The sequence below is a fragment of the Populus euphratica genome, unplaced genomic scaffold (genome assembly GCF_000495115.2).
Source record: "Populus euphratica unplaced genomic scaffold, PopEup_1.0 scaffold714.1, whole genome shotgun sequence".
Lineage (NCBI taxonomy): Eukaryota > Viridiplantae > Streptophyta > Magnoliopsida > Malpighiales > Salicaceae > Populus > Populus euphratica.
This window is the reverse complement of record NW_011500272.1, coordinates 205,528-219,512: the sequence shown is the minus strand read 5'-3', so window position 1 is coordinate 219,512 and position 13,985 is coordinate 205,528. Positions and strand designations below refer to the sequence as shown.

Sequence of the window (13,985 nt, the reverse complement as noted above, 5' to 3'; positions counted from 1 at the left end):
AAAATAAAATAAATACTATAATTTGTACAAAAACTTACCTCATCGACATCGACGCCAAAAACTTGACATGACCAAAAGACTAATGTCTTCTTCAAAGTGTAAGAGTGTCAAAATAATAAATAACTCGGCAAGACCGGGGTTAAATCACGTAGTAGTAGTAGTAGTAGTAGTAGTAGTAGTAGTAGTAGTAGTAGTAGTAGTAGTAGTAGTAGTAGTAGTAGTAGTAGTAGTAGTAGTAGTAGTAGTAGTAGTAGTAGTAGTAGTAGTAGTAGTAGTAGTAGTAGTAGTAGTAGTAGTAGTAGTAGTAGTAGTAGTAATAAAGAAAGAGAAGAAGAAGAAGATGATGAGAACTTGGAGGTGGAAAATTAATGTAAGGATTAAACAATGATAATAACAAATGTCAAGGTTAGAGGTTCCACTAATGGTATATCAAACAAGTATAGTATAAACTCTTATTATTGAATTGGAAACCACACACAAAGGAGGTTCCAATCAGATTATAAATTGTTAATATGATTACATTAATCATCTTATTCGATTAATGTTAATACTTGTAAATCACGTCAGACATTCTTGATTATAACTTATGTTAATAACAAATCAAGTTCTTTTCATAGCTCAGATGTCAGTTAGACCATATAGTATGGGCTATGAAAGTGCAAGCATTTGTTGTACCATATAACAAATTGAGTTTACATTATACTTATTGTTACACCATTAGTGTAACCTTTTCACCTTGACATAATAAACTTAGCTAAATATAATGAAAGAAAGAAAAATAAGTAAACAAAATAAGATAAAAGTTAACTATGTAAAGGAAAGGAAATGAAAGACATAAACTTGATATCAATGAAAGCAAAATATAAGCAATAAAAAAAATACAAAGAGAAAAAGCAAAAGCATGATCTTGATTTGGAAACCAAAATGCCTAAATGCATGGCAAATATCTTCTTTTATAGGCCAAAATTAGGAACTATTGATTTGATAACTAATTGATAAGTGGGTGGCCAACTCTTGACTTTGTGACAATCCTTATCTTTTTTTGTCTGCCTAAAGCCTTATTGATAATGTTAGAATTGAAATCATTTGAACATAAAAGTTGTAGGAAATTGTCTGAGCTATTCAGAAAAAAAATTGGAGGTCATTTAGACTTCTAGAACTCCAGATATGAGTTAAACACTGAATAGTACAAGGGTTGTAGGATAGATTCGTAATTCTTTGTTGTTGCTACAATTTGAACTTGAAAATGATCTTTTTAAATCTTGACTCTATATGAAAGTTGTAGGCCTATGTTTTACCTTTCCATCCATATAAAGTAGATTTAAATCTGAGATCTATAACTCCAGATATGACCCAATTACAAATAGTGTTCCAGTTTGGACTGCACCAACATTTCTTTTCTAAGGTTGGCCATCTTTTTGTCCTTTCAATTTCAGTTCTTAAACTCATCAATCAATCTTTTTATTTATGTGATAGGCCTGCATTTAAAATGAATATTTACCATAAATTAAAGGTATCTTATATTATTAGATATGTTAGTATAAAAAATGTTTTAGTTAAGGAGTTATTGATACTTCAAGTGTAAAATGATGATATAAAACCTTGATAAAAATGCACTTTTAAGTACTAATCAGAGGTTAACTATATAAATTATAAATAACAACAACAACAACAACAATAATAATAGTAATAATGGTAATAATAATAATAAAGAGAGCATTGACATATGATATTGATATAAAGTTTAAACAATGATAAAAATAATTGTCAAGGTTAAAGGATTCATTAATGATATTTCAAAAAAGTATTGTATAAACTTTTATTATTCAATTGGAAACCACATATAGAGGAGATTCCAATTGGATTATAAATTATTAACATGATTATATTAGTTATCTTATTCTAATAATGTTAATACTTGTAAATATTGTTAGGTATTCATAATTATAACTTATGTTAACAATAAATCAAGTTCATTTCATAACACAGGTGTCAGTTATACCATACGGTTTAGGCTATAAAAGTTCCAAGTTTTTGTTGTATCAAGGGTTAAACAATATAAATCTAGATTAACCATTTAATAAGCAACGTATTAAGAATGAATAAGATAACAAATACAAAACATGTTAGTATCAAACATTAAGGTCCATGTTGAGTTTATACTATACTTATTCTTACACCATTAGTGTAATCTTTTTACCTTGATATAATAAAGTTAACTAAACATAGTAAAAGAGAAAAACATAATTAAATAAGATAAGAATATAAATAAAATAAAAGTTAACTAAGTAAAGAAAATAAAATGAGAAGCATAAATAAGAGATTAATATAAGCAAAATTTAAGCATTACAATAAAAAGAGAGCAAGAATATGATCTTTATCTGAAAACCAAGATATCTAAATACATGGCAAATGCCTCCATTTATAGGCCAAAATTGAGAACTATTGATTTGTTGACTAATTGTTGAGTGGGTAACCAACTCTTGACTTGTTGACAATCTTTATCTTCTTGTTTGCCAAAAACATCTTTATTAACATCAAAATTTGAACTGACTTAGATCATGAAAGTTCTAAAAAATCATCTCATCTTTTCAACAAAAAAAAAAAGTTAAGATCATTTGAACTTCTAGAACTCAAGATATGGGCTGAACATTGAACAATGTTTAGGTTGTAAGATATATTCTAACTTCTCTTTTGATGCTAAGATTTCTTTAACAATGTTTAGGTTGTAAGATAGATTCTAACTTCTCTTTTGATGCTAAGATTTTGACTTCCAAACAGCAGAATTAGTTTTGAAAAATCATGAATATTTTAGGCCTATATCTTAGCTTTCCATCCATATAGAGCAAACCCAAATCTAAGTTTTACAGCTCCATATATGACCCAATGAATGAATAATATTATAGTTTGGGCTAAACCAGCATCTCTTTTCTAAGTTTAGCTCTCTCTTTGTTTTCTCAATTTCAGTAGTTGAACTCATCAATCAATCTATTGATTTATATGATAGACCTACATTTAAGATAAACATTTACTATAAATTAAAAGTATCTTATAGTATTAAACATGTTGTTATAAAACATGCTTTAGTTAAGGATTTATTGATACTTCAAGTGTAAAATACAGATATAAAACCTTGATAAAATTGCACTTTTAAGTATTAATCAATAAGTAAGCACATTGACATAATATTTCATTACCTAAGAGATTGCATTACAAATAAGAAAATTAGTCAAGTATGTTAAGACATAAGACCAAGTCAAGGATATCTTCACAAAACCACTAAAAAATGATATTTTTATCAAAATGAAAGATATGCTAAGATTTATGAAGAAATTAAGTTTAAGAAGGGGTAATGAAAATTAAACTCAATTTCTAGTTTTTCTAAAAAACAGAGGAACCAGTCTGCTAGTTGGGAACTAATTGACTGGTTGAATTAAATAAATTGATCGTCTGGTTAAGAAACGGTCGACCAATAAGTAAAATATAATTTCTATTGAAATTAGAGCTTCATTATATTAGTTTAATTCCTTGATCATTTAGAAATTTATGCCTATAAAAAAGTTTGCAATTCAACATTATTAAGTACTACATAAAAAGAGAGAATAATTAAAAGAGTTTAAAGAAAAATACTTAATAAAAGTATACTCTCCTCATAATTTTCTTTCTATTCTTGAGCTTTTGACTTTTTATTATTGTTTTTTTTATCTTATATCATACCTATTTTCTTCCAACAATTAGAGTGTTTTTAAGAATTAGTATTGTTAATTTATGTGATTCAAAACAAGCTTTTTAGGAGTTTTACAAATATTATTTTTATTTTTATTTTTATTGAGGTACTTCATTTTAATTTCTTTCTTTATATTTTTCACATAAATTTAGTTAAAGATAACATATTTCTTACACCTAGCATCACCTTAAATGGATCATGACAAGGGGAGAGACAGAAACTCATAAGAAGATTTGTAAAATGGAAAAAAATGAGAAGAAAAGAAAAAGGCCCTATTAAAAGGATTTCACGTTGCCTCGGACTCTAGTTGAAAACCAAAAACATTGACCTTCTGGACAAATCTGATATCCAGTCATCGAAGTAATATTCTGCTAATAGGTGCAGTCATAGACCTCTGAAAATCCTAGCCATAGTATGTCAAAATCATTCCACAACGCATCAATATGCTGAAAAATAAAATCAATTGGGAACGTGAGGACCTCGTTAGAGAAAAAAAAGAAAAAAGAAAAGAAAAGGCATTTTGAAAACAATTGCCTCTGGTTTTAAAGAAAGGCACCATGTGTTTTTACTAATCTATTCCAGACTTAGAATTCAACGTCAAATGATGCTATATACAGGGTAATAGTTAGTTGGTTTTACAAACCATTCGATACTTGTAAAGGAACAAGGAAGAAGACTCAGAGTCTAGGAAACCGGCTGAGGGTTTGATCTTGATTTTCTGCAGCCCACGCACGCATAGCATTGCTGTTTCTAGAATGCTAATAGTCATGAACTTTGTTCGGATTGTAGCAGCATACAGTGTGGTTGAAGCATCTTTGAGTCAAACTCTGTTTTCGGCGTTTCTCTTGTGCAATAGCACCCCCCTGTCAAGGTAACAATCTTTACAAGGATTTTATCAATAAACATGTGGTCACGTCTTCCAGCTCTAATTTGCTTTCCCATTTTCAAGTGGTAGAGAATTTATTTGTATAAAATTCATAAGGGCACTCAAATTAGTTTAAATCATGATCCTCTCCATTCATATCCGTCCATGAATAGAGGGCAGAAACTACAGCGAAAAAAAATGCTTAAAATACAAGCCACGTATTGTATACTACACTGTTCAGCTCATGAGCCAACTCTCCCCTAGCAAATTTGTTGTCCCCCACAAGCATAAATTATTTATCTCTGAGAATAAGGTCCTCGCAGAATGATCTATCTTTTCCTAATCCACATAAATAAAACAGAAGCAGAAATTGACCTTGGAACACGACTAACGCAACAGAACCAAGAGCTGTAGGAACATAGAGGGAGTACATAATTGGGGCTAAGCAATGACAGTAGCAATCTATTGATCATTATGGTTTTATTCGGAATCACACGGAGCTGACCTCTTTATTCTCCAGAACTCCATCAGCATAATTCCCATTATCCAAAAACTGGGTTGCTGGTCCTTCCACTTTCTTTTCTCCAGAGATACACTCCGTTTTGTCTTCAATGACATCTTTATCACTCATAAAGCTTGGCTGATTTGTTGACGATAAGAGCCTAGCCCACATCCTATCTGTTATAACCACCTTGTTCTGTTTTTCAATGATTCGCTGCAGGCCAACATCCAGTAATAGGCCCAACGTTATGGAACATTCACATTTCACTTGAATAAAGAAAGACAAATATAGAAGATAAATGCAATGGAAACAACACCAAACACACACACACACAAACAGCAGCAGCAGCAGATAAAGACAAGGAAGCTAAAGACTTGGGCAGGGAGGATCTAAGTTTGAATGACAGAAAAAAGACAAAAGGTATAAGATCGGTGATGAAGAGCGGATGTAAAATGTGAACACCGAAAGGACATCAGTGCCATATAAGAAATAATAACTTCACAAAATTTCATAATTCTAATGAATCGATTCTCTCTAGACAAACAAAAATGATCCCACCAATAAGAAGACATTTCTATTATATGCAAGTAAAAAACTCACATAGAAGGGTATGTATGTTTGTCTTCCATTAACGAGACCACTAGTAAAGCCTGTATAACCAGCCATTGCTCCATGCACAGCACTTTGAGCCAGAAGTGTGCAGTACACATTGTCAGATGCATTGCTAGGTACGGCACGGATCATATATGTAGGATCTGCCGGGGAAAACAATTTACAGGATATCATCACAATGTGTAAATCTAACCTGTATATTTAAGGTTTATAGCCAGAAAGCTGTAAAGAACTTGTTTCGAAGCCAAAAGGCTTAATTAAAAATTAAATACATCTTTTAAAATTTGTAATTCTAACCTATATATTTAAGGTTTATAGCCATCGTCTTCTGCCTTGAAAAATAGTCCTGCGGTAACGGAAAGAAACAAATTAGTTTACTAGAGTATATTTCATATTTCACTTGTATTACTAAATACGAATTGATGGAAAAAGCAAGTGTCAGTCCATGTAATATGTTATGACATCTTGCTGGATAATATATGATGTTTGAGGTAGAGTTTGTGTTAGATTCAATACCTTGATTCCCTGTGAAATCCACAACCCAACATCTTGAAGAAGCTTGTTTCCCGAAGCATCTTGTTGGTTCCTTGATTGCATGCTTTCAGAAAGCAGCTCCTGTCCAGCACCTTCGGCTATCACAATAACCATGTGCCCATTTTCTTTCAGTTGTTTCTCTACGTATTCAAAAAGCCCACCTTTCCCGTCTAGATAAAAGGGTGACTCCGGAATCAGGCAACAATCCACATCTCGGCTGGCAAGAGTAGCATGCATTGCAATAAACCCTGCACATCAAATTCATAAAGGATTCCTAAATGAAAAGGAAAGGCATAACAGCCTGTGCATGAACTTAATTAATTTTTGGGTAAACTATAATTTTTTCCCTATAGATCCATAGTTTAAAATCTTCCAATATTATCCCCATAATTATTACAAGTTTCAATTTTTCCCTATACTACTACATAACTAACAAAAAGCTCGTTGTTTCACATTTTATTTCTTGCTTTTCTCTCATATTTCTTACTCTTAGGTTCTGGATTGAAAAAATGACGATGTTAGAAATTTTAAATCGTTGAAACAGAAAGTGATGATCAATGGCTAACGAGATCATATAGAAATTGCATGACCAAACAATGAAAACAATTACATACGACCTACATTTCCCAGCCATACAGCTTTGAAGACAGAGCTACATGCACCTGTTCTGGTAACTCCCACCTAGGATACATATAACTCTGTAGAGGGGACATGTTGAGGTGTGAAATGGACAAAGGCAAGAGGGAAGACTTCTAGGAATAATGTTTAACTATACAGTTTTATATGATTATATAAATAGACACACACACCCAAATGCAACGCGAGGCATAGAGGTTTTTCATTAAATACAATGAATACAGATACAGAAGAATATTTACTTTAAAAGAAATCATTGGATTTTACCTTATTAGATTGTTGAATTTTTATTTTAAATGAGAACAAACACTGAGATCGTGACATTAGAACTAAAAAAATAGCTAATGTATAAACAAAAGATAATCAGAACATTGAAAGGGGATTTTGGGTATCAATGAAGGGTCTCTAGCAGAAAGGGTGTGGAGTTTCTGTCATTTTGTCAACTTGAGAATAGTATTTTGGGTTGTGTTTCCTGTTCCTATTGGATTTAAGTTTATTATTTTGTGGTTTGGGTTCCTATTCATAGCAAGCACCCTTGTCAAACATTCCAAGTCAAGTAATATATATGGATTGGTTTAAATAAATCTAATTTCTTGAGATAGCTTCTTTGTGGTTCTTTGTTCCTGTTTCCCTTAATGAATCATAAGAATCCAGAATTCCTTTTCTTTTACCTGCCACGACTTGAGTCAATGTATATGACGCTGGAAACCTCTTTGTAATTGACCATAAATTTCAATATTGTTTGCATACAGTACATTAAGACTTGTAGTAAGAACACAGATGATTTCAGGATAAGAATCGAGGCATACCACTGTAGCGGCCCATCAACTTCACAAGACCAATGCCATTCTCTACACTCTCAGCCTCGACATGTGCTGCATTGATAGCACGCTGGGCCTCCTCAACAGCAGTGTCAAAGCCGAAGGACTTGTCAATAACCTGCCATGTATAAAACGAAATTTACAGTGTCTTATTTTTCAATATAATGGCTGAAGCATTGCAGCTTTGTGGTAGATGATACATCGTATAGCTAAACAATAACCAAAAAAGGTACCGGAATGTCGTTATCAATGGTTTTGGGACTTCCAGCAACTACGACTTTGAGACCTCGCCTTCTAATTTCCTGCGAGGTTGAAGAATTAAAATTTATGGGAATATTAGGCAGAATCAGTCATCGTTTCACCAGCTAATTTTCCTGATTTCGCATATTTATCTTTATATTTCTACACTTGATTTTCCTACCTTCCTTTTCTTTTCTTATATTTCACTCCAGATCAACCAGGTCCGCAAAAGAACCAAAGCAATGGACTATGGTTTTATGCATCAATGTCCAAGAGCAACTAAAGCCCAGTCCTCAGGTGGTATAAAAGCATATTACCTCAAATATCACCGATGCCCCTTTCTGAGTTCCATCTCCTCCAATAATATAAACCTGGTTGGTGAGAAAACTTTGGATAAATTTTTGTTCTTTGGAAGGGTGAATAACTCCTCACTAGGAACAAATTGGCTAGCAAATTATGTCTTCCACCCACCTGATTGATGCCCCTATCCTGAATGCTGTCAACAATTTTTGAAGTATCATGGCCACCTCGTGTTGTCCCAAGGATGGTTCCACCACGTTTATGAATGTCATTCACGACCTTAGGCGTCAGAGCAATGGTGTTTCGAGCATAGAAACCCCTGTATCCACCCTGTAGATTCCATTACATTGTAAGTTTATGATCCATGGGTTATGGAATTCATTTGAGTAAAGAAATAAAACTGAAAGCTAAAGAGAGATAAGGAGAAGTTGAAAAGGAATATAGGTGGACATAAAATGGAATACAGATCATAACAATAACTCACATCTATGCCCAGCACTGTTGTCACACCATACATATGGTACAAGCTGTACACTATTTCTCTAATTACAGTGTTGAGTCCTGGGCACAGACCCCCACATGTGACTATGCAAGCATGAACTTCATCGGAATCAAAATAGACCTGAGAAATATCCAAGACGTGTGTAAATGGAGAGGCACATGTTGTGTCAACACTCAATAGCATGATAGCCATAAAAAACACCTTTTGACGGGGTCCGGCGCGACGGAAATGTATCCCTCTGGGACTATCCTTGTGAACCACAATCTAAAAAAGATGGGAAAACAAAATTAAACTATACAAGTAGATAAAACTCTATAAGCTATCTGACCATTCATTTCCCTGCATTTCACTCCAGAAACCTTCGCAATTTAAGAGGGAAATTGCTTTCTGGATTAATGGAAACTACTCACGTCTGTGTCTATTTATGTGATTAGTAAATTGTTCATGAAAAGGGTTACCTTTTGTGGAACAGAATCATCCACATGGACAAAATATTGCCTGCCCAAAAAATTAATAACAATAATTATTGCTAAATTAATAGCTTTTGAAAATATATATTTTTTTAAATAATTTTAAAATGGAAAAACAAACAGCTCCAAATCGATCAACCTCCCTCCAAGATCGGATGCTATTTCATAGTCAGCAAAAGAAAAATAAAATTATACAGATGAATCAAATTACTTGACAACGGAGAAAGCAGGATTGTCCTGTAGAGGATTGGAATAAGTCTGCACCCAAGTAAATAAATTTTAATAATAATAAAGAGTATAGGAGGGTTGACGATTCCAGTTAGATTGATGAACAACGAAAACGTACAGAAAGATCGGGAATGTAATCGGTGAAATGAGGAACGTCTTCAAGAACATAACCAAAATCACCGGTGATGATCTTGGGCTTGGAGACGTCATTGGATGCCATGGCGACTGTTGTTGAATATGATGAGGATCGAAAGGGACGGGAACCAATGAAAGTGAGCGAAGATAATTTCCTAGAACTCGAAGCTTCGAGAAACCGTGAAAGGAGAGCTGATGATGATAATGAGGAAATAGACGATGATTTAGGAGCGAAAATCGAATCCATGCAATGACTGAGAAACCCAACCGGTAAGTAAATACAAGGCATTAGGAATTAGACAGAAATTGCCCATACTTATTATAGCACAGACATCGCTGACCTCCGTTTTCTTGAGGTTCTTATTTTGGGCGACGATGTTGCTGGTTTTTTAACCAAACAAATTAACAAACAGGTGGCAAGCAAGCAAATATCTTTCCTTATCTTTTATAAACAAACAGGTGCCAAGATCACGGGAAGAAGCAGCAGCAGACAGCTAAAAGGAGCGAGGAAGAAAAAAGAGAAATATTTTGGATAAATGTAGCAATTAACATATAAAATAAAAAGAGATTGTGAATTAATGTTATATAATATTTAATTAATATTCTGATTTAGAATAATGACATATAAGTAGATAACATCAATTAAAATTTTATCGTGTATTCCGGCATTTAAAGATGACAAGAACCAGGGTGCTCATCTCACTGGCTGCAAGGTTTTCAAAATATCATTTCTCCATGGTCTCTGGATACTCAAGCAGAACATACATGATCCGCCATTGCTTAAAAAATGGCATGAGAGCCCAGTGAAAAGGGCGGAGTTCCTCAATAATACCATGCAGTTCCCTAGCTCTTGATAGGGAAGCTATACTAGTTCAGTACCACTTCTACCGCTTCTGGATCAACAACTGACTCAACCGTATCTATTAATTCATTACCTGTCCTTTCTTTATTGTAAAAAAAGAAGAAGAAGAAGAAAGTTATGCCGGTACTGATGCTACCACTGGAACTTTGCCTCCTCCTCCACTACTGATGGTATCCAGGATAAGCTACTGAAGCCTATACTCATGCTACCATAATGAAGGCTTAGATTGCGTTGTAGAAAATGAATAGGGAGATGGGTTTGGGTTATGAAGGCTTGTAGAATGTGGAGGCTACTGTTTTTTGGATGACAGGAAGGCTACTGGTATGGCGGTTAAGTAATATAATGGGAAAGAATAACTGACGTTTTTGGAATTTAATTGAAACAGTATCTTTTATATATATATATATATATACACTTTAAAAGATAAGTTTAATTGGTGAGTAATTAATTTTACTCTCTAATTATTACAAGTTTGAATCCCTTATTAAAAATTTATATAATTATTAACTTTTAATTAAGATATATATAAAATAATTTAAATATTTATATTAATAAAAAATATAAAATAGTTTTTGTTAATATAACATGGTGTCTTAATTTGTCTCTGAAATTTAAAGTATTTTTAGAATTTAACATGATTAAGTATTATATTTTTGAAATGCAATTTTTTTGGATAATATTATATTTTTTAAATGTAATATTTTTTAATTATCTTATATTAAATTATCTTGCTTTTAAAATGTAATATGTTTAGATAATATATTACTAAAACACAATATCTCTTGATTTGTCTCACGTTAAGTTATCATAGTTTTAAAATATAATATTTTTAAATATAATATTTTTAAATGTGATATTTTTTATAATATTTTATTTTTAAAATGTAAAAGTTTTTATTTATCTTTTAAAATGTGACATGTTTAGATATTGTATTACTAAAACATAACATCTGTTGATTTATCTCATGTTAAGTTATCGTTATTTTAAAATATCACATGTTTAAATTATAATGTTTATGAAAAACGGAATCCAGTAAGTACTGCTCTTCATAAGTGTGGCAATATAATATATTATCTCCTTAAAATTCTAAATTTACTATGCTAATTTTTTTTACAAAAAAAATCCCAATATTTTAAGAATGTAGATTCAAGGTGGTTATGTATAATATATAGAATATTCATCAAATTAATTGAAGTGATATGCTTTCTTTCCTCATTTGGCAACACTGTCCATAGTTTCCCCTTTTAAATTCTAATTTTCTTCATTTTATTTACCGATCATTTTCATTTACTTCATTTTATTTGCTAGCACTACTTAAGAAGTCTAAGTTCTGTATTTTAAAAATATTTTTGAAAAAATTTAAATTTTTTTTATTTTTTTATTAACTTCAAATTAATATATTTTTAATGTTTTCAAATCATTTTGATGTACTGATCTCAAAAATAATTTTTAAAAAATAAAAAAATATTGTTGGCATGCATTTTGACATGAAAAACTATTTAAAAAGCAACAATAACCACACTTCCAAACAGGTTCTATCAAGGAAGTTGACGGTGCTAGAAGGCATCCAATGACCATATTGCAACAATGTTACATCATGTCATTTTATTATATTTTTAATTGGTTATTTTTTAAAATATTTTTTATTTAAAAATATGTTAAAACTCTATAATTTATAAAAAAATTAAAGGTGAATTTTTTTTAATATATATAAAGATAAACTTGTAGTTTTAATTTGGATAATTGATTTTGTATGGTTTGAGTTGACAGCAAGAGTAGCTCTCCATTAATGAGCAAGCCAATTTTCTATTAATTTTGACTTTTTTAAAGGAAGTAGTGACATGTGTTTGATTTTTATTAATTCCAATATTAGATAAAAGAATTGATTGAAACTTTGAAAACAATATTCTAGCAATAACTATATTTCTCTTGCCCTTCTCGAAGAGTCCTCCCCGACCACTGGACCTCCTCATTTTTTACCCTCATGACTCCGAACATACCTGTATGGCGTATGTTTAGTGGCGTTTCGATTAGCTTGATCTTCTTGCACTTCGTTCCCAAGCCAACTATTTACCAGTCCCTCCTACGTTGCTTTTTTGTTCGCCCTATTCTTCTTTCACACGCTTCAGTCGCTCATATCTAATTCCCTTGTTTCACACGTCTTCCAATGAACTATTCTAGATTGATATATGTTTTCCTTTTATTTTCCAGAAATATTATATTGGTTGGTGCTTCACGTTGTGTCGAGGGTTGAGTAACGTTCAAATGTTATTACAAAAGCATCCGTGACGACACAGAGAGAAGCGGAGTTAGAAAAACAATATAGAAAGCAAATTAAACAAATGTAACACTTTTTTAGAATTGCACTACTTGTATTTCACGTGTAATTGTTAGGCTATTATTGATTTATGACTTGGATTTTTTTATTATTAATTCTTAATAACAATAAAAAAAATTGAATAGTTGATTAAAAATAAGTGATTAAAAAAATTATTTAAGAAAATTGATACAATTAAAAAATTAATGTCTTCTTTTAAATATAGAAATGTTGAAATAATAACTAATCCAGTAAGACCGGGTTCGAACCATAAAGAGGTTAGCTATATAAATTATAGATAAAAATAACAAAAACAACAACAACAACATCACCAACAATAACAACAACAAGTTAAAGAGGACTTTGAGATATAAAATTAATATGAGAATTAAACAATGATAAAAACAAATGTCAATGTTAGAGGATCCACTAATAATATTTCAAACAAATATAGTATAAACTATTTTACTTACTCAACTAGAAACCACATACAAAAGAGGTTCCAATCGAACAATTTGTCATTAATAGCTCATTATATATTATTATCATGATCATATTAATTATCTTATTTAAGTAACACCAAACTTTTAAATATTTATAGAAATTCATGTTGCTAACTTATGTTAACAACAAATCAAGTTCTTTTCATAGCACATATGTAGGTTATACTATATGGTTGGTTTATCAAAGTGTTAAGCATTTGTTGTACCAGGTGTTACACGATACAAATCTAGATTAACCATTTAACAAGTAAGATATTAAAAATTAATAAGATAAAAATGATAAGACATGTTGATTAGTACTTAAAAGTGTATTTTTATCAAGGTTTTATAACATTATTTTGCACTTGAAGTATCAATAACTCCTTAACTAAAGCATGTTTTATAATAACATATCTAATAATATAAGATACCTTTAATTTGTGGTAAATATTTATTTTAAATGGAGCTCTATCATATAAATATAAGGATTGATTGATGAGTTTAAGAATTGAAATTGAAAGGACAAAGAGATGGCCATACTTAGAAAACAGATGTTGGTGCAATCCAAATTGGAACACTATTCTGTAATCAGGTCATATCTGGAGCTGTAAATCTCTGATGTAGATCTACTTTATATGGATGGAAAGGTAAGACATAGGACTACAACTTTTATAGGAGCCTAAATTTAAAAAGGTCATTTCCATGTCTAAATTATAGCAACAGTGAAGAAGTCTGAATCTATCCTGCAGCCT

General features: G+C 31.4%; 1 protein-coding gene across 1 annotated transcript; it reads right to left on the bottom strand.

The window, feature by feature from the left end:
• Positions 1-4,719: 4,719 nt before the first annotated feature.
• Positions 4,720-10,145, bottom strand: LOC105113005 (ATP-dependent 6-phosphofructokinase 3-like). Its single transcript, XM_011008971.1, has 13 exons — positions 9,556-10,145; positions 9,421-9,467; positions 9,198-9,237; positions 8,941-9,003; positions 8,722-8,859; positions 8,409-8,567; positions 8,255-8,308; positions 7,931-7,999; positions 7,686-7,815; positions 6,223-6,488; positions 6,004-6,052; positions 5,695-5,849; positions 4,720-5,307 (listed from the first exon to the last, which is right to left on the bottom strand). The coding sequence occupies exons 1-13, from the start codon at positions 9,859-9,861 to the stop codon at positions 5,083-5,085; spliced, it is 1,701 nt and encodes a 566-aa protein (XP_011007273.1). The 5' UTR covers positions 9,862-10,145; the 3' UTR covers positions 4,720-5,082.
• Between the last annotated feature and the right edge of the window lie 3,840 nt (positions 10,146-13,985).